The 24,588-nt window shown below is 39.1% G+C and overlaps 1 protein-coding gene across 1 annotated transcript in view; it reads left to right on the forward strand.

The window, feature by feature from the left end:
• Positions 1-24,588, forward strand: part of LOC136255267 (hemicentin-1-like) — a 79,060-nt gene that overhangs the window by 39,556 nt on the left and 14,916 nt on the right. The window contains exons 10-15 of the mRNA XM_066047993.1: positions 5,015-5,338; positions 5,388-5,639; positions 11,630-11,932; positions 20,315-20,635; positions 20,856-21,149; positions 21,793-22,113. Of these exons, the coding sequence (XP_065904065.1) occupies positions 5,015-5,338; positions 5,388-5,639; positions 11,630-11,932; positions 20,315-20,635; positions 20,856-21,149; positions 21,793-22,113 (1,815 nt within the window). The remainder of the gene's footprint in view (positions 1-5,014; positions 5,339-5,387; positions 5,640-11,629; positions 11,933-20,314; positions 20,636-20,855; positions 21,150-21,792; positions 22,114-24,588) is intronic.

Raw genomic sequence — 24,588 nt, forward strand, 5'->3', positions numbered from 1 at the left:
TGAGTATGAGAAGCTCCAGTGCAGATGATTTGGAAGTGTCTCCAGCCTGCTGTGTAGCCTCTTGAGCTGGTCGCTGCCACTGTGGAAGGAAGGACCGCCTGTGAGCTGGTAGTATATTTTGCACAGGGTGGCTGAACAGTTTCTGAGCTGGTGACAAGCCATCCTTTCTACTGGGTGTATTGCAGTATTGTAGCAATGATCGACAAAGTTTCTCATCATCTAGGACTCTGCCATTCCACGAGTTTTGAAGTAGTTTCTTCATGGACTTGACGGTAGCTTCAACTTTGCCATTACTCTGAGGGTATCTTGGTGAGGAAAGTTTGTGTAGAAAACCCCAGCACTTTGAGAAGTCAGAAAATGCCTTGGATGTGAACTGTGGTCCACCGTCAGACCATACAGTGTTAAGTATAGCTGTACAGCAGAAGGACTGCCGGAGAGCTGAGATGACTGTATAGATAGTAGTGTTAGGGCGTAAAGGGATATCAGCTGGCCAATCAGTGTGGCAATCAACTATGATCAGGTAGGTGTGGCCTGCGTGTGAGCAAAGGTCTATTGCAATCTCCTGGAATGGGCGGTCTGCTCTTGGCTTTTGAACAATTGGTTCTCTGGCATGGCTGGGGAGATGGTCTTGGCAATGCTTACAAGACAGGATGGTGTTGTTGATGTCATTGTCTATTCCTGGCCAGTACACAGAAAGACGAGCACGTTGTTTTGTCCTTACAGTGCCCTGGTGAGATTCATGGAGTTGAGACAAAATTACAGATCGCAGTTTTGTGGGAATAAGAAGTCTGCAGCCATAAACAATAAGACCATCATCAATGGTGAGGCTGTCTTTAGTATTCCAGTATTGTTTGCAAGTGTCTGGTAGTTGATTATGATGGGGTGGAAATCCCTGTAAGATGAGATGTTGGAGCTGTTGATATTCTGTGTCTTCTTGGGCATTTTTCCTGAGGTCATCTAAGCAGTATGGTAGTGGTTTAGTTTGTGTGAGAGTTCGTATCTCAGTAATGGATAGGGCTGGTTGGCTAAGAGTATCTAACTCAGCAAGACTATCTTCAGGTGATGGGTCTGTCACTGGGTTCCTTGACAGGGCATCTGGGGCATCATTCTTTGTGCCTTTCACCCATTCTGTCATAAAATTGTATGCCATCAGTTTAATCTTTAATCTCTGAAGACGTGGATTCTCTATTTCATCAAGTCGATGATGATTAAGGATAGGGATGAGAGGATTATGATCTGTGATAACTTGAAAGTGTTGTAGTCCAGCTAGAAACAAGTGGCACTTCAAGGTAGCCCAAGCAATGGCCAACATTTCCAGCTCTATGATGACGTAGCAAGATTCAGCATCAGTGAGAAATCAGGACTCTGCCTGAATCAAACTCCAAGTGCCAGAGTTGTCTTGCTGTTGGAGTATGAATCCACGGCCTTGGCGGCTAGCATCTGTGCATAGTATAGTGGGTTTACTCATGTTAAAAAATGACAACACAGGTGCATAAGTAAGGGATTCTTTGGCAGTTTGAAATGCTTGGTCGTGGGTGGCTGACCACTGGATATCATTCTTTGTATTGAGCAAGGGGCGCAGTGGTGTGAGTAGTGTGGAGATGGTGTTTGTGCTAGCTGATACTTGATTAACTAAACCAAAGAAGGATCGGAAATCTGTACGGTTGGCTGGAGTTGGAAGTTTCGAGATGGCATCTATAATAGTGTGGTCTACTTGGTAACCTGTAGCAGAGAGCTGGAATCCTGCGAAGGTAACTGAGGACTCACAAAACTTGCACTTGTCTAGGTTCACGGTGATCTTTTTCTCAGCACATCTTTGTAGAAATTCTCGGAGATGTGAAGCATGTTGTGTGACATCACTGTCATAGATAACAATGTCATCCACTATGCGGCAGAAACTCGAGAGACCTCAAAAGCTTCATGCATACGTCTATCGTAATGTTCAGATATAGAAGAAATTCCGTATGGTGCACGCATATACTTAAATCTGCCAAATGGTGTTATGAATGTGGTGAGAAGCTGACTTTCTTGATCAAGAGGACATTGGTGATAGCCCTTCATAGCATCCAAAACAGTGAAAAACTTAGCTTGGCAAGCATATATGTCAGCAATGGCCTCGGCTGGGGTGGGTGATTGGTACCTTTCTCTCTTTACATATCTATTTAAGTGTGAGAGGTCAACACACATATGTATCCGATCAGTATTCTTCTTGGGTGCTACGACAATAGGTGCACACCAGTCAGTGGCTTCAACAACAAGGGCGATGATGTTCTGCGATTGTAAGAGGTCAAGTTCAGCTTTCAGCTTGTCATGGTAAACATACGGAATAGACCTGGGTGTGTTAACACAAAATGGTCTCGCATCATCAGTAAGGTAGATATGGAATTCTTCACCTTCCATGCTGTTAATGTTACCATCAAATACGGTGGGAAACTCCTGAACTGTACAGTGCTTGTCAAGGGATAAACTAGCAACTGGAGGGATGGCAGCTACAGAATTGACAGTAGTGCTGGAAATGGTTGGGTTGGGATAGCAATTTGGTAGGATTCCAAGTTCCTTACATGTCTTCCAGGACATCAGTGTGCCTGTAACATTAGGGTAAATGTGCAAGTCATCAAGGTGTTCCTTGTTGCCTATCTTGAAACATACCAGCAGCCTGCCAACAGGATGCATCTCTGCTCCATTTGCAGCTTTGGGAATGACAGAGGAAGGTAAAAGGTTGTCAATGTGTTCATTAAGCTGAGAGAGAATACTAGTACTGGCTGCTGAAATATCTGCACCTGAGTCTGGAAGAACAGCTGTGGTGGTGGCACCATTAAGAATGGTAATGTCAATCTTTATCTTGGGTGCAGGGTCAGTAGATGTGACATGGTGGATGTTAGACAGACCTACTTGTTCGGACCAGGAGCTATCGGACTGAGTAGATTGAAGGGTAGATGTATAGGGCCACGGTGGATGAGGTTGTATGGGTTTGGAACGGCAGACTCTGGAGAAATGACCCAGTTTCTTGCAATTGTGACATGACACACGATATGCAGGGTATTGTGTGCTACCTGCTGGATGTGGCTGGGCCCCAACTAGGACAGAGAGGTTGTGGTGCAAATATCTTCTTCTGTGGATGTGTCTTGAGAGCTGCCACAGATTTGTGGAGATGACCAGGTCTTTGCTGTATGGAAGCTCGTTGTTTCTTGGCTGTCTCTTGGGCTTGGCACATGCGGACTGTTTTATCTAGAGAGAGGTCTTTTTCTTGTAAAAGGTGTTCGACAGTTTCACCATCAAGGAGGCCTTTGATTATTTGGTCATGTAAGCTCTTCTTTGTGCAAGCATCACTGCAGAAGTTGCAAGTTTTCACTAGTTATCTCAAAGAAACAAGGAAATCATCGAAGGACTCCCCGGGCTGCTGTGTTCTACAACGGAAATTCCGTCACTCCACTGATTCATTAATGTGTCCAGCGACGTACTTCTTGATGGCACTAATAATGGAGGCTACACTTCCATGGTCCTTGGTGGTGAGGCCAAGGTTGTTGACTATGGTAAGAGTTTTGCGTGAAAAACATAATGTCAAGGCTTGTACTTGTTTCACAGCAGTTTCTTCACCAAGTCTGGACAGGCTCATGTACGATTCCCACTGCGTTTGCCAGGCTGAAAAGTCAGAGCCGTGGTCAATTTGTAGATCCAACTTAGGGAGATCTCCTTGGTGAAAAACATACGACGACCGTGACATGGGTGATATCTGATGGGGTGCCTCAACCCGGCACCAAGGATCAATGACGAGGGTTAGAAGGACGAAGTTGACAATTAAAACGGTGAGATGAGGCATTCTACTGCTCACAGCGCCATGTATGATCATAACACGAGTCAGCCACAATCACACTAATAAATCACACGTGATACATCTTACATCATATTGCATAACCTATTTCCTACAAACTCTGCACTATTGTAGCTTCTCTAGTATTCCATTGAATCAAAGTTGATATTATAGCCATTGAGGTACAGATCGGTGGGGGTATTACACTATGATTAGGCCTACTGGTACCAATCGTCATCATCATAATCATCATAATAAATGCTATGCTAACAAAACCTGTGACAACAGGCTATAAATTTAACATATTCCAGCATAAAAGGTGCATTTGTTAGAAGTTGGGCAAATACAATTTGTCACATTTTGCAGGAAAATTGAGATACTCTAATGGAACAGTCACTACAAAATAAAAATAAATTCTAATATAGACAAATAGTACAATCATGTGTATCTAACTTGGAAGGATTATATAACACTATTGTGAATAAATACAGAGGAACTTTATATAGCCATAGTCGTGAACAAGCGAACACAAAGTTATACAGCAATTATAAGTTTAGTTGTTTGATTATTGCATAGCTATATCCTTAAGCTTTTGGTATCAGATTGTTAGGTATTTTTCTGTATTGGTAGAGCACTAGTTTGTCTTCTTTCATCATCATTGTATCTGTAGACAAGAAGAACAATGATTTGTGTGAAAACAAGCCTCAAAGTCAGTTTATGGTTGGCTTTGGGATGTTTAAAATACAAAAAGAAGTGATATCCATGCAAAAATAGCCAAGCTATATAAAAATTGTGTGACCTTTAATATAATGTTGTGAAATCAAAGGTGGCAGCCATGAAATGGCTACAATGCTGATAATAGAAATACCACAAAATATACTGTATTTTTATTAAAATCATTGTAGCCGTTTTTGATGGTCCAACTTTTTCACCCAGGCTTTTGCAAGCTGCACTCCTTTTATATAGCTTGTATTTTTGTTGGATTCTCTTTACATTATGAGCTATTCTGAGTTTGTGGTTCATGAAGCACCACTTTAGTGCCACATTACGTTTCTGAATTGTGGCAGGTATCTCTAATTGTACCACAGCATAATTTCTTGTGTATTCTATGGATACAGTTTTATTTGTTATGAAGTATGCAAACTCCCCCACATTACTACTACATACAACAGTGTTCTACTGTTATACATATGTATTGTTCAGGTGTTACCCTTCACAGTACAGACTTCACTATCACATACAATAGTAGTTCTGTTCTACTATATCAAGATATGGAGATAAGAATAGTATGTCGTTCTGGTAATACTACTAGTAATGGTCAGTGGTCATTTCCTGATGGTAGTCCAGTCCCTACAAATGGAGCAATACAAGCTAATCCTGTTAGTGGTGATGTTGGTACTGGTGAACTAGTCATCAGTTCTAGTGCGGCCAGTACATTATCAGTTAATACTGGAGTGTACACTTGTACTATACCAGATGTTGATGGGACTATACAGACTAGGAACCTTACAATATATGATTCAACAGGTGAGGGTCAATAGCACAGTTATGTTAGTTCACTTCAACTATTCTACAGCACTACCAAATGCTACAATAGCCAGTATTGATCCAGTACCAATTGGATTTAATGCTACACTATCATGTAGTGCTACTGGTATAGCTCCACTAACTTATAACTGGACCAAACAAGATAATTCATCTGTTGTGTTACCTACTGATCAAGTGTATACCTTTACAATATCTGATAGTAGTGGTTATGGGAGTTATGTGTGTGGAGTATCTAATAGTTTAGGAAGTGATACTGAAACTATCACTGTTGTACAAGCAAGTGAGTTTTTATACTGTAACACTGTGTAATGTTCATACAAGTTAAGCAATTTGCTACATTGAAACATACATGCATAGTAAAAATTAAATGCATTTCACTTGCACGTGTGATTGATGCAGCATAGTGTCAAGACTGCAGAAGAGTATCTTCTATTCAACTAACTAAGAGGACATTGAATTCTCTTGTGTTACATGATCAAGGTTGCATCAAGACTCACAGTAGTGAGTCACACGGCCAGTAAAGCAGAAATGCGTGCCACAGACAATAAATGATGCGACCACTACGTGAGGATTTTACAGGAACGAACGTTGTCAAATTTGGCTTGTCTATAACTCACCCATCATTTACGCTATCGCTCTGAAACTCTAGAGTTAAACTCATAGTGTCACTAGTAACTACCACACAAGCAGTGAAGCAAATCCATGCCGATTGTTTCGTGATCGAGATTGCCGACATGAAAGGGGAAGTTTCGTTTTTTGTTTTTTTTTCGCATGCGGTTAGACGTAACCTCAGGTGCATGCCTTACGTTTTTTTGTGCATTCCGAACATTGATTGCCCTGCTATCGCTTCAGTACTATCTCGATCGCCTAAAGATTCACATCATCGATTTCACCATACATCATTACCCTACAGTCGTAATTTCAGCACCAAACGAAGTTTCAGTTGTCCTCAGTCGACCTAGAGGCCAAATGCAAACCCTATATTGTTGTTTTCTGCAATACTCGCTTGGCATGTAGGGCAATGTGTCTTTAAACTGTTCTAAAATTTTCGTTGAGATTGAATCATATGTTTCGAGAATGGCTAGTTTGAAATTTGAATTTAGTCACCCACACGTAATTTGCTCTCTGTAAGAATTTAACTTGGAATGTAAAGAATGACGCAAAGCACAACTGCGGTCACTGGTTATTGATGAACTGGCGCTGTGTGTAGTTAATCAGTGTATGTAGCCACAAAGAAGTATGATAATCTATGGTGCTGCATAGCTACCTTCGTTCGACTTAAATTTAGTCGTCCCCATGTAATTTGCTCTCTAAGGGTGCAGCTTAAAGAATGACACAGAGAAAAACTGCAGTTACCAGATGTTGACACAAGCTGTGAGTAATTAGCACGTGTAGCTAGCCTAAAAGGAAGTTTGCACAACCACCTGAAAAATTTACAATTGTCACCAGGCATTTTATAGCACCCCCAAAACAAAATTACACATGTAATTACAACATACAGAGGACACATGAATACCAAATAGTTTTCACAACAATAATGTAAGAATTGTACAACAATGACTGTCATATAACTGCTATGAAAATCTTCTCTATTGGCCCGCCATGGTAGCAAGTCTCACACGTCGGCATGTACATTCATCCAAACACAATGGGAGTAACGGATAAGTACAGTCACAAGTTGGTATGACTCCATTTGTAGAATCCAGATGAGTGGGTGTGGCTCCAGTATGTCTAAACAGTTAATAAACATTCCTGTTATAAATATGTGCTAGAGTTGCAATATAGTAGCATAGTATTTAAATACAACAATACATAGTCTCCATTGTGTCACTATGAAACGACACTAAGTGGAGGATATTGTTACATCTCTAGTATGTACACTCCCATCAGTACAACCTGTCTTAATGGCCACCAGTATAGAAAGACAACCTCTCTTGAAAAGCCAATTCCAAATTGAGAATTTATACACTGCTACCTGTTTATTGAGTGAAGGTGGCAATAAACAAGTTCCACTGTAAGTGATCTGATCTTGTATATTCTGTCAGTGGACTTGGCCAGGACAAAATGTGACCCAAATTGTCCTGGATGATCCATAATCAATCCACGTATGACCCAGTGGCACAATGGAACTGAGTATTTATAGAAAATACAGTTATAATTATTTCTAAGATGTGTGGACACATTACAACACGTGCATACAAGACATGCTACGTACCGTTTTAGCACTTCAAGTCACCACATTATGCACGGACCAATCAACAATGCTTCATAGTGCCAATCAATAAACCTGAAGAAGAAAAGTTACAAAAAATAAAATGCACATAAACCTCATTTATAGGGCCAGCTCTGGGACCAAAAAAAAATTTGGCCTGAATAACAAGGTGGCCTTATTAATGAGGTCATAAAGTACTGTTTATCTACATTTGGAACCTTCTATAGGCGGCCAATATAATGAGGTGGTCTTATTAAAGAGGTGGCCACTAAGTGAGGTTTCACTATACATACGGTTAACAATGGTGAACAATATTAATGGTTAACAATAATACGCTGAAACCTTACTCAGGTCACTTCTTGTGGTAGATTGCTCTGTACACAAATGACACATTCAGGGATTGTATTTAGATGGATGATAAAGTAGCGCATTATGACTTAAATACTCATGATGTGTCACTACTAGGCAGTATCTGATATGGCTACCATATATACGGCACTGCCAAAGCACAACATCTCACTTGCTTGCACGCACAATTTTGCTCAAAATTTTAAAAACTGATGATTAAGGGGTATGGCAAGTGTTTCGCTCGCAAGACTGTGTGGCAGCTGTTTCTCTTCTGTACAAGTGGCCACCAAGACAGATCCACTGTGGATGAAAGCCAGGCATTACATATTTGATATTTCATGTGTTGAAGGCATTCCAGGGCTTCTGGTAGTCTCAAATCTCACCACAGTTTTAACTCAGGCAGTGTTATGGTCACCACTAAACCACTGGAATGCTGTGTTATGTTCATCTTATGCTTGGCTACTATATAGTAGAACTGAAGGGATACTCTGAAAAATATAATATAATATCCTATGGATAATGACATCACTTTCGCTTATAAGGACCAAAAGTGAAAATTTTTACACGTTGGGCTGACAGCCAACTGCCTATGTCTGAAGCAGTGCCTTTGGTGCTATAACAGATTGGCTGCCACCTTGCTGCCGGTACTCACTGTCTCATATGCTGTTCACACTAAATCCAAATCTATAGCCAGTTAGAACAGCATGCTTCTTACCATTTTAAGGCCGCAAAATGCAGCCACCTCCTTAATAAGCTAGGTCAAAAAAATTTTGTCCGTACCTGAATAATGACCAGTTTTCATTGTACTATTAGTGATTAGTGATCGTGCAGGATTATTTATTATGATACTAAGATATACAAACGCTACAACCTCTAAATATAGCAGTAAATTTTTTACCCTGGTCCAATAGAGCGATAACTTTTACGTCACAAAATTACGTTAAAATGTGTAACCGCAACTTCTGCAGGGCAAAATGGGGGAAAATTCAATGGCGGAGCACCTTCAAGAGGCTGCAACTTGGCTTCTGGTGCTCCATTCGGCATGAAACTTACTCAGGACATAGATCGCTAGTAGCTTTGATAGTAATATTAATCAATAATAAATGCTCAAACAGTGGGCACAGAGGCAAACTCTGCCCAATCTTGTGATGAAGGAATTGTCAGGTTGGTTTTACCCAGGTTATGATAAAATGGCTGTTAGTTTGGACTCAACTCAAGAAAGCCATTGTCACTAAACAACACTTCAGTAAGAAAGAATGAACAATAATGAACCATTATATGTCATATAAACGTTGTGGGAATCTTCTATCGCACTTTTCAGAAGTGTCAAAATCCTTGTGTGTGCCCACGCAATTATCAGCCATAACTCGCCCAGCATGGATCAAACTAACCTGCACTACTTAAATATCTATTATACTACTCTCTTCCTTGTTCCTGACAATATGGTTTCATTTAGAAAGACAGTCTCAACAAACCTCAGGCAAAGTAAACTCGTGCCTCAATGGCATGCGTAGGCAGGTGTTACCACTCTATCTCTAATAATTGTGAGAGACTCTACTGTGCAAACCGAGGTACAAACACATGTTTATTTATTTTTTATTTTATTTTCCAAGAAATGTGCAGCCTCAGTTTGAGGATTAACGCACATATGAAACATGCATACAAAATGTTTTACAATGTGATTGATTATGGGATTACTGATTGGTAGGGGAACATAAAAATAATAGAGGGGCTAAGATTGTTCCTTGGGGGACACCCGAGTTAACTGCATGTGACTCACTGGTTGAACCGTCAAGAATTACTTGTTGATGCCTACTGATGAGGAAGTTTTGTAGCCATGTTTTATCATGGTGTGCGCTAATCGCCTTTTTACAATTAAGTTTTACAACACAAATATATGTATGTTAGACTCACTAATTGTGTCTCAGTGGCACTAAATCCCTTCTACACAAAAAGAAAAGCAATGAGACAACAGCCTCTCAAAGATCACAGCCGGCTATTCTGGTGCGCTTATTTATAAATTTTAACGGCGTTTATTTACGACAGGGCATAATTATGCGCCCCTCTATTGTCTCTACATACTTGCCATTTCTCTACTATTCTTATTTCACAAGAGTTCCTATTGATATGGGTAAGGGTGTGGTTTCTCCGCTTGAAGTAGTCGATGCTTGAAGTAGATCGAGATACTCTAATAGAGCAATCAATCACTCTAATAGAACAGTCACGTTTCTACAAGTGCTGTATTTTATATTGTAAAGTCTGTAAGTAGCTAGTAATTTAAACTATACAATCCATGTTGTAAATATGCTGTAATATTGATTGCTGTGTTACAGCTGTTTTGTGACTGCTCTATTAGAGTATCTTGATGCAGTACAAGAAAGGCAAAGTGTTGCTAAGGGTTTACTAGTTAAAATGGGTGTTAGTTGACTGCAGTTGTATTTTAATATTCTATCACTGTAATCTGGGGTTTCTGTCAAAACCATGGAAACTCACCTATTGTTTTCAACATGTATGCTTATTCTAACAAACAGTATTGAAATCCCATCCAAAAACAGCTTGTAGCTGTAAAAAAAGTGCACGTCCAAGTAAAGCAGAGTTAACTGCGACAAAAAGTAATGATATCATAATGCGGCCATGTGCGAGGTGTGCAAGTTGTAAAATTAATATTAGCTAATCAGATAATACAATATTATTGTTAAAGTGTTAATGAAAACTATGTGATGCTGCTAGTTATTAAGTGTGTGAGCATCTTCATAAATGCCACACAAATTTGATTCTCAATAAAGCAATGTGTATAGATTCTCTGATAGCAATAAATAGTTTGAGTTTGGCCGCCTTTCCTGTGTACGGCAATGCTATGAACAAAGGAAGGCGGCCAAACTCAAACTATTTATTACTATCAGAGAATCTATACACATTGAGAATCAAATTTGTGTGGCATTTATGAAGATGCTCACACACTTAATAACTAGCAGCATCACATAGTTCTCATTAACACTTTAACAATAATATTGTATTATCTGATTAGCAAATATTAATTTTACAACTTGCACACCTCGCACATGGCCGCATTATGATATCATTACTTTTTGTCGCAGTTAACTCTGCTTTACTTGGACGCACACTTTTTTTACAGCTACAAGCTGTTTTTGGATGGGTTGATCTTTACATGCAAGCTTTAGTACTTATACGTATGTAGAAAAATTTTTGTGTGCTGTCAACTATGTAACATCTTTTATGATATGTACTGCTAAAGTTATGCATAAAAGGTACTACTGATGCATTGTATGGATCTATATATGTAACCACAGACACTGTATATTGTAAAATAATAGAAGTTTAGTGTAAAATACATTTATACCAAGTGGCTCTGTGCAAAAGGTTACATAGGAGCTAAGTTAGCCATACCACTTGTCCTTTATTTATGAACTCCATACAACAAATGAATGGATTATTTGTACTAATTTCTTCAAAATTGTTGTCTGGATACAAGTTTCCTTTAATCCTCGAGTAGTCTACACACACACACACACACACACACACCTGGGTTTTGAGTGGGACATTTCAATTGTTCACATAGCATAGTTATGATCCCCTAAAGAAGTACTTTATAGTAAAAACACTTACTCATTTCATTTTATGTCATACAGCTCTTTATGTCTACTGTATGAATTTGGTTACATACGTACCACACCACTTATCACATACAGCTCCACCAGTGATCACTCTTATTAGAGATGTTACAAGAATAATAACATCACCTGAAGATGTTACCATCTCAGTCACCATTGGATCATCCAACCTTCCAATAACTGTCCAGTGGTCCTATAACAATCAACCATTAACTACTAATAGTGACTATACCATTACCACTATATTATCCAGTGATAATACCACTGGTAATTCATCACTGACTGTACATAGTACCAATACTGGTGATGATGGAAACTATATTGTGAATGTGTCAAATATTGCTGGAAATGATATGACAACTGTTAGTGTTGTGATCCATGGTGAGTGGAGTAGTGTATGGTTGTATTAGTTTAGGTCACTTGATCTATTTGTATGGATGTGTTTGACCCGAGTGAGCACTCTGCTCTTTAGAAAATATGGTGGTATTTGACCAGCAAAACAAAATTGTATTATGTTTTCCAATTTAAACTCATTTTTAAAATAAGCAAAAATGCTTGCTACAAAAACTTTTCTAACTATTTCATTGATTCAGTGCTCAGTGTAACAATGTACAATAATAATTTAACATGAATATTACTAAATATGTTTCCTCAAGGAATTTTATGTTATATCATTACTGTATTCTCAAGAATATAGTTATTTCCATGGTAGGAATCGCTAACTTTCTTCATTGAACTCCTTATGTAATAGTTACGCCATGCCTGCTAAGGATTTGCTGCTGAAGCCAGAGGACCGCAGGCCTGAGGGCTTTAGGGTGTATTACAGCAGTCATGGTATAAGTGATTATACCACTTCGAGCGTGCTACTCTAATACAGTACAGTCCACTTATAACTTCACATATGTGTGGCGTTTTGCTTGTGTTTCCACACGTTTTTCTGTGTGGAGAATGCAATGGCCATGCATGGAAAATAATTACCATGGCCATGTGTAGTAATTACCACATGCCATGCCATTTCATGCCACAAATAAGTGCTCCATGGCATAATTGTTTAGCCCATGATATTTGCTGTAATTTTATAACTGCATAGCCATGTATACTTACCTACATAGCTATATTGGCTAATTGCATTTCAATACAGTGTTGCAACTCTGGAACTAGTCTACTGTACGATCAACTCAACATCTTAAAGCTTTAAAAGGGCTCTTTGTGATTATAATAAAAGGCATTTTACATTTATATTACACAATTATTTCTTTTTTCATGCAATAATGTATGCAACTTGTTTTGAGCAAGACACACAGTAGTGTGTCATGCGGCCAAGCATAGATAATATACCCCCTGGATTGGAAACTAGTATATGCCACTCATTTTAATTTCTTAGCTTTTTTCTTCTTATGCTGCACGGGGGCTACTGAGGCTTCAAATTATTTTTGCACACTTTGCAAAAAAATGCTATAAAATGCAAACGTGTAACTTGATTGTCTCGATCTTCGGCACAAATGAAGAGCGTGTAACGGTGGATTCATGAACCACGTTTGCTCTAAATCTGAGGAATATTCAAGGAGCTATGAGCGTTTGTTCACATAAAAAAGATCAAACTTCTGTCACAGCTACAGGTAAACCGAGTATAGTTGAAAATTGGTGTGTAGATAGACTGATCATTATAGCAGTGCCTTTTGATAGTTTGAATAGCAATAGAGTTACAGCGACAAAGTTATGAAGCAAAAACCAAACAAGTATAACATCGCAGGATCGAGATACTCTAATAGAGCAGTCACCACGGGGTACAGTGGTGTAGCCAGGAAAAATTTTTTACCAAGGCTAAGTTTATACATTGACCTATATAGCTAATTGAGAGGGTTTGCTTCTGACTCAACCGGCTGATTTGCAAATACTTTCAAGTATGGGTGGTACAAAATTTGCAGGTTGACTACTTGTTAACACTTTACAGTGACCAGCACTGAAGGTCTGCTTGGTTAGATGAAAGAAACTATTTCAGAAGACTCTGAGTGTTGTACTACATGTCATAAGTAATGCTCCAGCTTAGTTAATGCTACAGACCCTGCTTCAATTATTAGACTATACTCAACACAAAATACTGACTTATTCTGGATATATTTAGAGTAGTCAGGCCATCCCATGGACTGCAACGAAGATCATGATCATGCACACTATACTTATTTGTTGATCTGTTGTGATGTTTAAGTCAGAGATTATCTATTTCATGTAATGCTCAACTGCATGTGCTAAGCATGTCGAGCTAGGGAGACTGGGAGCATGCTCCCTCAAGGAAAATTTTGAAAATATATGCTTTGAAATGGCATGTAGAGGCTATTTTTTATTGTGACTGCTGATGCATGATCAATTAGTTCAATGCAATGCCATGCAGTTGACTCATTGGAACTTTTGAAAAGTAATGTAAAGACAATTAACAAGTATAATCAAACAGTGGCTATAATCTGTACTAAATGCTCTATTAGAGTATATTACGATGGCTGCTCTATTAGAGTATCTCGATATTTTTACAAGTAGCTGAAAAGTGGTCCAGCACCGTGTCACCATGGGCTCTACCACTGCTTAGTACTACAGCCATAGATTCTATAATGTGTAATACAGTAATCAGTGCTGTCATGTTTGAGTTTGAGTAAAAAATCCATGGTGCCAAAACTCAGGCTGTTTTTAAGCATTTTTACCAAGGCAGCTGCCTCGGTTGCCTCAATGGTAGGTATGCCACTGGGATATAAAAGGTGTACAAAAAAAGTTGAAAAAAAATCTTACCACAGTTCAAACCAGGGACCTCCATACCTAACACCTGCATCCTTAACCACTGAACTACTACTATCTTGGCTGATCACCTCACTTAATTTCTGCTTTATAAATGAAATTTCTAGTTTAAACTAAATTGTTCTGGAACATTCTATGCATGTTCTGTTAGAAGTCCTCAAAAATGTGCACTCTATTAGAGTGGTTTTGGGACCTTATAAAGTACAAAAGGAAGTAAAATCCACACAAAAACAGCCAAGCTGTGAAAAAATAGTGCAGCTTTTATACTCGTAGGAGTGCTGAAGACAGGTACATTTACTGTAGTACCGGTCAATTCACTTCTTACAGGGGATTGAGTAGTTGGCCCACTTGGATATTGATGTGTGCTAGCACTACCTATGCAGACAGAGGAACTGGCAGCAAACAAGCCAAATGGACCATTGTTGTGTGAGTGAAAACCTAAAAGTCTGGGTGACAAAGATTGTGAAATCAATGGTGGTGGCCAAGAAATGGCTGCAATGATGTTAACACTAAAAGATTTTAATAATGGCTGTGTAAACTTATTAGCATTAACATCATTGCAGCCATTTTTTGGCTGCCACCTTTGATTTCACAACTTTTTCACCCAGGCCTTTTAGGCTGCACCATTTTTTCATACCTTGGCTATTTTTGTGTGGATACAGTTAGCTAGTCTGCATACATAGTCTACATACAATTGTGTCAAAGTTCAGCTACTGGAGACATTAAAGTGATTACTAATCCGGGTGTAGCTCACGTGTAAATTTTTGTTCAAGTTTAATCAACTAATGAAAACTTCAACAGAAAGTTGATTTCTATTTACTCCAACAGTGGTAGCATAATGACAATTATAATGTAGGTGCTTCTGCCATGGCGTGAATTCTATGCTACATAGTGTTGAAGGTATCAACGAAGGTGATTTCTTGTGATTCTTGTTTATGTTCTTCATTGATTTAAAACATGCCATGGCTCCTTGCTGTTCCTGTGATGGTAGAAATGCTATATGTAATAGATGTGCCTGTGTTCATGCTGGAAGACCCTGTATTTTGTGTTTACCACTAAAGATGAAATGATGCAGCAATGTTTTAGTGACTCAGAGTGCTTCTGGAGCGGATTCTGGCGTGATACGCCTTAATAAGAGTCCTAACTCTGCCGAGCCTTCTCACGTGACTGGTGTCTCAGTGATGGAGAGCGATACAACCTCCGGATACACAGTACAAGCATTTTCACAGCCAGTGTTGTTGCAGCAGCATGCCAGTGATTCTCCGAGGTTGGATAGTTGTAATACTGATAATGACAATAACATTGCTACCTCTTCACTTCCTTCATACATTAATGATCTGTTTATAAAAGTTTATGGAGCTCCTCTAATTCATTCAATGGTGGTGACAGACTTTCTCCATGGTGTAAGAGACGGGTTACCATTGTTCGGCACAGAGGTTTGAACTATTCCTTTCCTGGTGGTGCTGTTGGACAACACTATGTAGATCAGTTGTCTGAGGAGTTGAAATACCTTTGCAATGGAACTTATCCATATGTTACAAGAAAATGTCAGGGCCGCAGTACAATGGATAACAGAGGGAGCTGGTGGAGGTTTGCTGGACCCAAATGAATCGGTTGTGACAACTCTAATGTCAAATCACCCTGATTCCCAAATTCCTTCTGAAACTGTTCTTCCCAACTGTGATGATTTGCCTTATTTTGAAGACTCAGAGAATACTGCAGCTCATGTCCAGATTATTGCTAGTCGCATACAAGATGGAGCTGGTCCTGGTAGTTGTCAGTCTGCAGATTGGAGAGATGCTCTACTCCATCATGGGTCATCAAGTAGAAGATTGCATGAGGCAGTGGCAGCTCTTTGTAGGTTGTGTGTAATTTTATTGTCTCTTGGGAGCAGTGTTGGCCAGTAGATTGATTGCATTGGATAAATGTCTAGGTGTATGCCCAATTGGAGTGGGTGAACTGTTACGGCATATTGTGGGTAAAAAAATATGTTTAGTGACTCGTACTGATGCTTCTTTAGTTTGTGGAAATGACCAGATGTGTGCAGGCTTACAAGCTGGTATTGAGGGTGCAATTCATACCATGACCGAACTGTTTGAGGTCCACCAGTCTTTACCATCTGGTTGGGGTGTATTATTGATTGATGCATCAAATTCTTTTAACTCTTTAAATAGATTAGAAATGTTGTTAACTATTCGTAAGTTGTGGCCTTGCTTTTCTCAATTTGTTTTTAATACTTATCATGGTTGTCCTGCATTAGTGTTGCGTGGTCATTCAGAGCTCCTGTATAGCAAGGAGGATGTTACCCAAGGAGGATGTTACCCAAGGAGATCCATTGTCCATGCTCGTTTATGCTATTGCAATTCTTCCTTTGATTCACTCCGTTAATGATAGGAGTAGATGTAAACAGATGTGGTATGCAGATGATGTCTCTGCTGATGGTTTGTTGACTAATTTGTATGATTGATTTACTCTCCTCTGCTCTCAGGGGCCAGTATTTGGCTACACTCCACAACCTTCTAAATGCTTTGTTGTAGTTGCAGCTCCTTTTCAATGTCAGGCTGAGGACATCTTTGGTATTCTGGGAGTAAAGATTGTGACTGGGCACCGGTTTTTGGGTGGATATATTGGAGACCCTCTTATGAAAGATGACTTTGTGCTTCAGGAGGCTCAGCAATGGAGTAATCATGTTCGGACATTTGCTGCCTTTGTTTTATCCCAACCTCAGGAAGCTTTTGCAGCAGTTACTAAATCTAATCCAAAACAGCCAAGCTGTAAAAAAGAGTGCGGACCTTAAAAAGACTATGGTGAAAAAAGATGTGAAATCCAAGGTGGTGGCCAAGAAATGGCTGTGATGGTAGGTTAATGGCAAAAAATTTTAATAACGACAATTCAGGTGAATTTGGTGCCGCTTGGTCTTGGCACAAATTCACCTGAATTGTCGTTATTAAAATTTTTACCATTAACCTACCATCACAGCCATTTCTTGGCCGCTACCTTGGATTTCACATCTTTTTCACCATAGTCTTTTTAAGGGCCACACTCTTTTTTACAGCTTGGCTGTTTTGGATCAAATTTCACATCTTTTTGTATTTGTATAGGCCGACTTTAGGGATTTTTTAACCCTTTTTCTTCTTCTTTTCTTTACCACAGGAAGAAGAAAAACATTTTAAATATTTTAACTAATTCTGATTTTATCAGTAAATGTGTACAAATTATATATATTTATATATATATATTTATTACATGTCAATTATTTCCTACGGATAACTTGTTTGCAGCTGATCTCTCTACTAAGTGACTTGAAATGTAACTGAACTCTGATTTGCTTGTAGATGAACTCTTTACAGGTGATTTGTTTCTAGCTGATCTCTCTACAGGGTGACTTGTTTCTAGCTGATCTCTCTACAGGGTGACTCGTTTCTAGCTGAACTCTCTACAGGTGATTTGTTTATGGTGGATTCTTTGTAGCTGAACTCTCTACAAGGTGATTTCTTCTAGCTGATCTCCCTACAGGGTGATTTGTTTGTAGCTGAACTCTTTACATGGTGGTTTCTTTGTAGCTGAACTCTCTACAAGGTAACTTCTTCTAGCTGATCTCTCTACAGGGTGACTTGTTTCTAGCTGATCTTTCTACAGGGTAATTTGTTTCTAGCTGATCTCTCTACAAGGTAATTTGTTTCTAGCTGATCTCTCTACAGGGTGATTTGTTTGTAACTGAATTCCCTATATTGTGTCTAGTTTCTAGCTGATCTCTCTACAGGGTGATTTTTTTGCAGCTGAACCATCTGCAGGATGATCTGTTTGTAGCTGAAATCTCTACAAGGTGACTTGTTTCTAGCTGATCTCTCTATAGGGTAACTTGTTTCTAGCTGAACTCTCTACAGATTGGGTTCTTTGTAGCTGAACTCTCTACAAGGTGACTTCTTCTTGCTGATCTTTCTATAGGGTGACCTGACCTCTCTTTAGGGTGATTTTTATTTAGCTGAACTCTCTACAGGGTGATTTGTTTGTAGCTGAACTCTCTACAGGGTGATTTATTTGCAGCTGAACTCTCTACAGGATGGTTTCTTTGTAGCTGAACTTTCTACAAGGTGACTTGCTTCTAGCTGATCTATCTAGACGGTGACTTCTTCTAGCTGATCTCTCTACAGGGTGACTTGTATAGCTGAACTCTCTACAGGGTGATCTGTTCATAGCTGAACTCTCTACATTGTGATTTGTTTGTAGCTGAACTCTCTACAGGATGGTCTTTTTGTAGCTACAGAGTGATTTTTTTTGTAGCTGAACTCTATATAGGGTGATTTGTTTGTACCTGAACTTTCTACAGGGTGATTTGTTTATAGCTGAACTCTCTGCAGGGTGATTTGTTTGTAGTTGATCTCTCTACAGGGTTTCTTTGCAGCTGAGATCTCTACAAGGTGACTTCTTCTAGCTGAGCTCTCTCTTGTTTCTAGTTGATCTCTATTCAGAGTAACTTGTTTGTATAGCTGAACTCTTTACAGGGTGGTTTTTTGGTTGCTGAACTCTCTACACAGTGACTTGTTTGTAGCAAAATTCTCTACAGAGTGACTTGTTTGTAGCTGAATTCTCTACAGAGTGACTTACTTGTAGCTAAACATTGTATAAACTATAAAGTGACTTGTCTGTAATTGAACTCTCTACAGGGTTACTTGTTTGCAGTTGATCTCTATAGGGTAACTTGTTAGTATAGATGAACTCTCTACAGGGTAGTTTCTTTGTAACTGAACTCTCTCCACAGTGACTTGTTGTAGCTGAACTCTCTAGAGAGTGTAGCTGAACTCTCTACAGGGTGCCTGACTTGTTTATAGCTGAACTCTCTTCAGTGTGATTTGTAATGTTCTGATTCTTCTGAATCATCACAGCGATATATTTGTAGCTGAACACTCTATAGGGTGACTTGCTTCTTAGTGAACTATCAAATTAACTGTTTGCAGCTGAACACCCTACAGAATAACTTGTAGAATTCTATAATGGAGTAAATAAACTAGCTGAATGCTCTATTAGGGTGACTGTTCTATTAGAGTATCTCGATCTCGCATTTGCTACACAGAGTTGGCTTTCGAATCATAACTCAGTAGTTTGTAATCCGATTCTTCTGTACTACTGCAAGGACTTTCTATGAAGATTATTCCAGCTATACACCGATTTTCAGCTAATTGCTCTAAGCGGTTTGCCTAGTAGGCGTACAAACTAATACTTTTTTATTCATAAAAATCGATTGCATAATTGTGACACAGGTTGGGTTTTGTGTCATATCTCCATAGTCTTTATTGTGATTCCTTTCAAACCACCACAAGGCACTCCTACGATGGTTACTCCATCTACATAGCAATTTTCAACTCATTTCATGAAGCGGTTTACACTGTAGATGTGACAACAAATCGATTTTGTTTTACACGAATAATTGGTCGTAAAGCCTGAACCATTCATTGGATTTGCACCAGATTTGACACTAGGATTCGCCTTTGGACTCCCTTTTTGTGTGCCACATTTCAAGGTGATTGGAGTACGCATTTGCGTTTTATAGCAATTTTTTCAAGTGTGCAAAAAGATGAAGAAAAAAAAAAGAAGAAAAACAAAGAAAAAAAACCAAAATGTTGGCAGCTCGTATCTCAGAAATGGCTGGAGTGAGTTACTTTAAATTTGGAATGTAGACTCCCCTAGCTGGCGGGAAACTTTGTAGCAAATTTAGATCCAATCGGATAAGGGATCACTGAGATACAAAGGTGTGAAAATGATGTTTTCTTTCTTCCTGTAAATATATCCACGGTGTGGCGCGCCGGCTTCTTGGGCTGCATGACACACTATCGTGTGTCTTGATATATAAGGCAAAACTAAAGGAGTGATAAATTTGTCAGTTCATAGAGATGCTTCATAGATTGAATTATTTGAAATATACTACTGTGTGTTAAATGTTGCAATTAATGTTGAAGTTCTTATTCTTTTGTATAGTTCAACCTACTACTAATACCACAAACATGGCCAGTGCTACGGAAGGAGACACTAGTGCAACTATCACTTGTACAGCAACTGGTGTACCAGTACCAACAGTTAGTTGGACTGGATCAGATGGTAGTATTATGAATGATAGTAAATATACTATCAGTGACACCAGCTCACCTGTGATGGTAACTGATGGTAGTAATGAAGTGTTCCAGGTTACTAGTGACCTTACTATTATGAGTGTTGTACGAGGAGACACTGGAGTGTACTATTGTAATGTTACTAATGTGGTGAATAGTGTACAGAGTGATACTACCCTCACTGTGATGTGTAAGTGATATGGTGTAAAGTAGAATTACTTTGTGGCATGTCTTGTGCAATATCAACTAAACATGTTTATCCACAATGTACCTCAAATCACTGAAAATCCTTTACTACAATCTAGGACACTGGATCATTATTGTTATGAAATAACAAAGTAATCATAATCATGCACTCAGGACTTATTGTAGTTTCTTGTTCACTCTTCTTTTATGTATTGCTGTAACAGATCCAACAATTGTTCAACAAGTGATGGACCAAACAGAAAATGAAGGAGAAATAGCTTCCTTCACATGTCAAGCTACTGGTGAACCAGTTCCTACCATCAGTTGGTACTTTAATGATGTTCCAGTGGATGTGACTAATACAGTGAAATATGATGTGCTCTTTCCAGACCATCCTATGGGTGCACTCAGTATCTTAAGAATCAATAATGTACAGTCATCTGATGTGGGTACCTACACATGTAATGCTACTAATGTAGTATCTAGTGACACTAGTTCTGGAGTACTTACTGTTAATGGTGAGTTTACACCTTAAGTTTATTTGTAGTTATTCTATCATTAGTTTTGTACGTACTTTTATAATCTAGCATATGCATCGATATAATTATTTTCATGTGTGTAGAATTCAAATGGATAATTTTCAGAAATGAGCCTTAGAACTGTCTACATAAATATACATGAACAACTGATGAGCTTGTGAGTACACTGAAAAGTCTATCTAGTGCAATAAAGTCTACAGGCAACAGCCACAATCTATCAACGTACTTGAATACATAGCACACTCACTACAATAGAACATGGGTCTTTATTCAACACCACGACACTTTACAGCCACATACAGCCATCCCCAGGCAAGCCAGGGCCCCAGACTACTTCTATACATTACCACTGTGCTTGGGAAAATCAGCCAGTAAAAGCAAGTCTAACAATATAATTTTATAGTTTATTTATGTGTAATTAAATCTGCTGTCATTGATGATAAGACTGGTTTTCTCAGAGCCAGTGGGTGAATAGGTTAACTGTTGAACCTATGTACCACATGTTTTGGTACATGGTAGTAACAAGGGATACTTCTATGACTTAAATGTTGTAGTGGTAATAGTTTGCAGCTACAACTACTCCAGGGTTTATGTCACTACTATTCTTTGATGTTTTACTCAGTGTCACCAAATGTTACCATACCATTGGAAGGACAAGAGTTTACTATCACTGAAGGAAGTGATAGATCAATCACATGTACAGCTACAGGTTATCCTCCACCAACAGTTGTATGGCAGAACAGTGATGGGAGTAGTCTAAGTAATATGAGACTAGTATCTGGTAGTGAAGTGATGTATTCTACTGGTGTTGGTAATGTGACTAGTGTAAGTGTAGAACTGATGGTGACAGGAGCTATGAGAGTAAACACTGGAATGTACACATGTTCAGCTAGTAATATTGTCAGCAATGATACAGATGTTACAGTGACTATCACCATACAATGTAAGTTGATCGGTGTGATATACAATACAAGTGTAAGGAAATTAGGAAATTGATTTCTGAGTATATATGTGACTGGATTTTGGAAAAACGATCCAAATCGCACATTAGAAGTTTCGAGATAAACGGTTTTAAAGAATTGAAGCCAGCATAACTCTCCAAGGATAGCAAGCACGCGTATGAAATTTACACAAAAGATGCATCAATCTGTTACCTTTCAAGCCACTTCCAGTACTTGTAGCTGCTTGTACAGTTTCCCACCAAATAAGATAGAAAATCTGAGCAGTTGGATGAGCGAAGTAGTATCACAAGTGCTCACAAAGGGGTGGAGGCTGGGGGGTGGCGGGGAGGGCAAAAGATAGGCCTCAAAATGGAGGCAGACCACGATTGGAGTCCAGACACGAGATTACAGGGCTGTGCTGTCTCCTTAGTGGCTGATATGTAGCAAAATCTACAGAGAACACGTCTGGCCAACATTATAAGGCTGTCCACCAGTAAACCACTGATTCTTGCCAAGCCAGGTCCTTCACAAGGCCTGAAACCGCCATTTGGGCACTCCACACCACTCAGAAAAGACGTCTACTAAAACCAGCCTCGTGTAGTTTGAGTAGTGCTGAGGGTCAAAACTTGCAGTACGATAGTGTAGCTATCCACTGGTGGTGTTAGTTTGATTTTGCCTGATGTGCGATTTGGTTCGGTTCTGTAAAATCTGGTCACATATACAGATCATAGAAATGAAAAGCAATGAAACAAGGGAGGTTGTCTACACTATACTTGATGTCTTACTCCTTTGTTGTAAAGAAAGTTGAATATTTTGTGAAGGTTCCAACCTCAATGGTAAACCAAGACTAAACTAAAACCAATGGAACTTTTGGTTCAAAAACTAAAACTAAATCAAAAACTTGAGTATTTTTGGCTCAAAAACTAAAAATAAATCAGTATTTTTGGTTCAAAAACTAGAGCTAAAGGAGAATTTCTTGAAATTTTGGTTCTAATAATAGTACCAAGAGTATAATAATGTGGTAGGAGAGTATCGAACTTCGCTATAGGCTGTGAAAAATAAGCCCGTAAAGTAACCCGCTTACTTTTGTTTCTTCTCATTAACCTGACCACTGTTGATTGTGTATGCATGTATGTATATTGATTGATTGATTGATTTATATAGTATCCTCTGACAACCGGCAACTATCATTCTTCCTTGCCAGAGTAGCATACAATACAGACAAATACACATACGTAGCTAAGGCCATACCTATTTGAAAAGTTGTTGCTTGGATTTATTTTGCAACAGAATGGGTCAGTCGGTAGGCAAAAAAACAAAAACAGCTAGCTAACTAGAATATTCTTATTTTTATGCTTATGATTTCTGGTTACAAGCCATATAATAGATCAGCAAGTCACATTAAAGCTGTATACAGACCTATCAAATCCCTTCTAATGAAAAACAGATATTGCTACCGTAGGTGGGGAAAGTTACGCGTGGGAAAAGTTTCGCAAATTTCGCGATTGCAGTAGCTATCGCGAAACTTTTATGCCGGTTAGCTTCTACATGCTCGTATTTGTACAGTAATAAATTAGTATGCAAAATCAGCATCGCGAAACCTTTACGCCGGTATACAAAGTAGAGTGCAATTCGCGAAACTTTTCCCACATGTAACTTTCCCCGCCTACGGTATTTCAATGAGCATTGTACTAATGCTGTCATAAATTTTTTTCGCCAGGGGTGAGAACACGCTGATTTTACGTTTACAGATAGCTAGCATTATAATTATTTGAAACCAAAATTGTACCAACTGACTGCTCTATTAGAGTATCTCGATCTTTTGCAGCAATTTTTGAGGTGTCACGCGATCAATTTTTTTTCTCTTCTTAATTAAAATCTGTGCAAAATTGGGTCGGTTGGGTCCGAGCAACAACTTTTCAAATAGGTATGGCCTAACAAGTACAAAGAACTTAACACATGGACACAAAACAAATACGTGGACACAAAAAAATACAAACAACAAATGCAACATCTATCAGTATAGGTACAGCGTTGTCATATATCAAACAGTATGGTACAGTCGTAGGGTTCCCTCCTACAATGATGTGCACCACTAAAAAACTGCATCTAAAAACAATTATGAAATTTGCATGCGCAGTGAAAATACCTTTATGAAATAGTCATGCTACATTCAGCATTTACAGTATTAAAAGCAAGAAAATACTTACAGTTATCTAGATTTTTTTTTTAAATTGCCATAACTCAAAATTTCATCTACCTGCCTGCCTGCCTGCCTGCCTGCCTGCCTTCCTGCCTGCCTGCCTGCCTGCCTGCCTGCCTGCCTGCCTGCCTGCCTGCCTGCCTGCCTGCCTGCCTGCCTGCCTGCCTGCCTGCCTGCCTGCCTGCCTGCCTGCCTGCCTGCCTGCCTGCCTGCCTGCCTGCCTGCCTACCTGACTGCATGCCTGCCTGCCTGACTGACCACAGTCACAAGGCTA

The sequence above is a fragment of the Dysidea avara genome, chromosome 5, assembly GCF_963678975.1.
Source record: "Dysidea avara chromosome 5, odDysAvar1.4, whole genome shotgun sequence".
NCBI lineage: Eukaryota > Metazoa > Porifera > Demospongiae > Dictyoceratida > Dysideidae > Dysidea > Dysidea avara.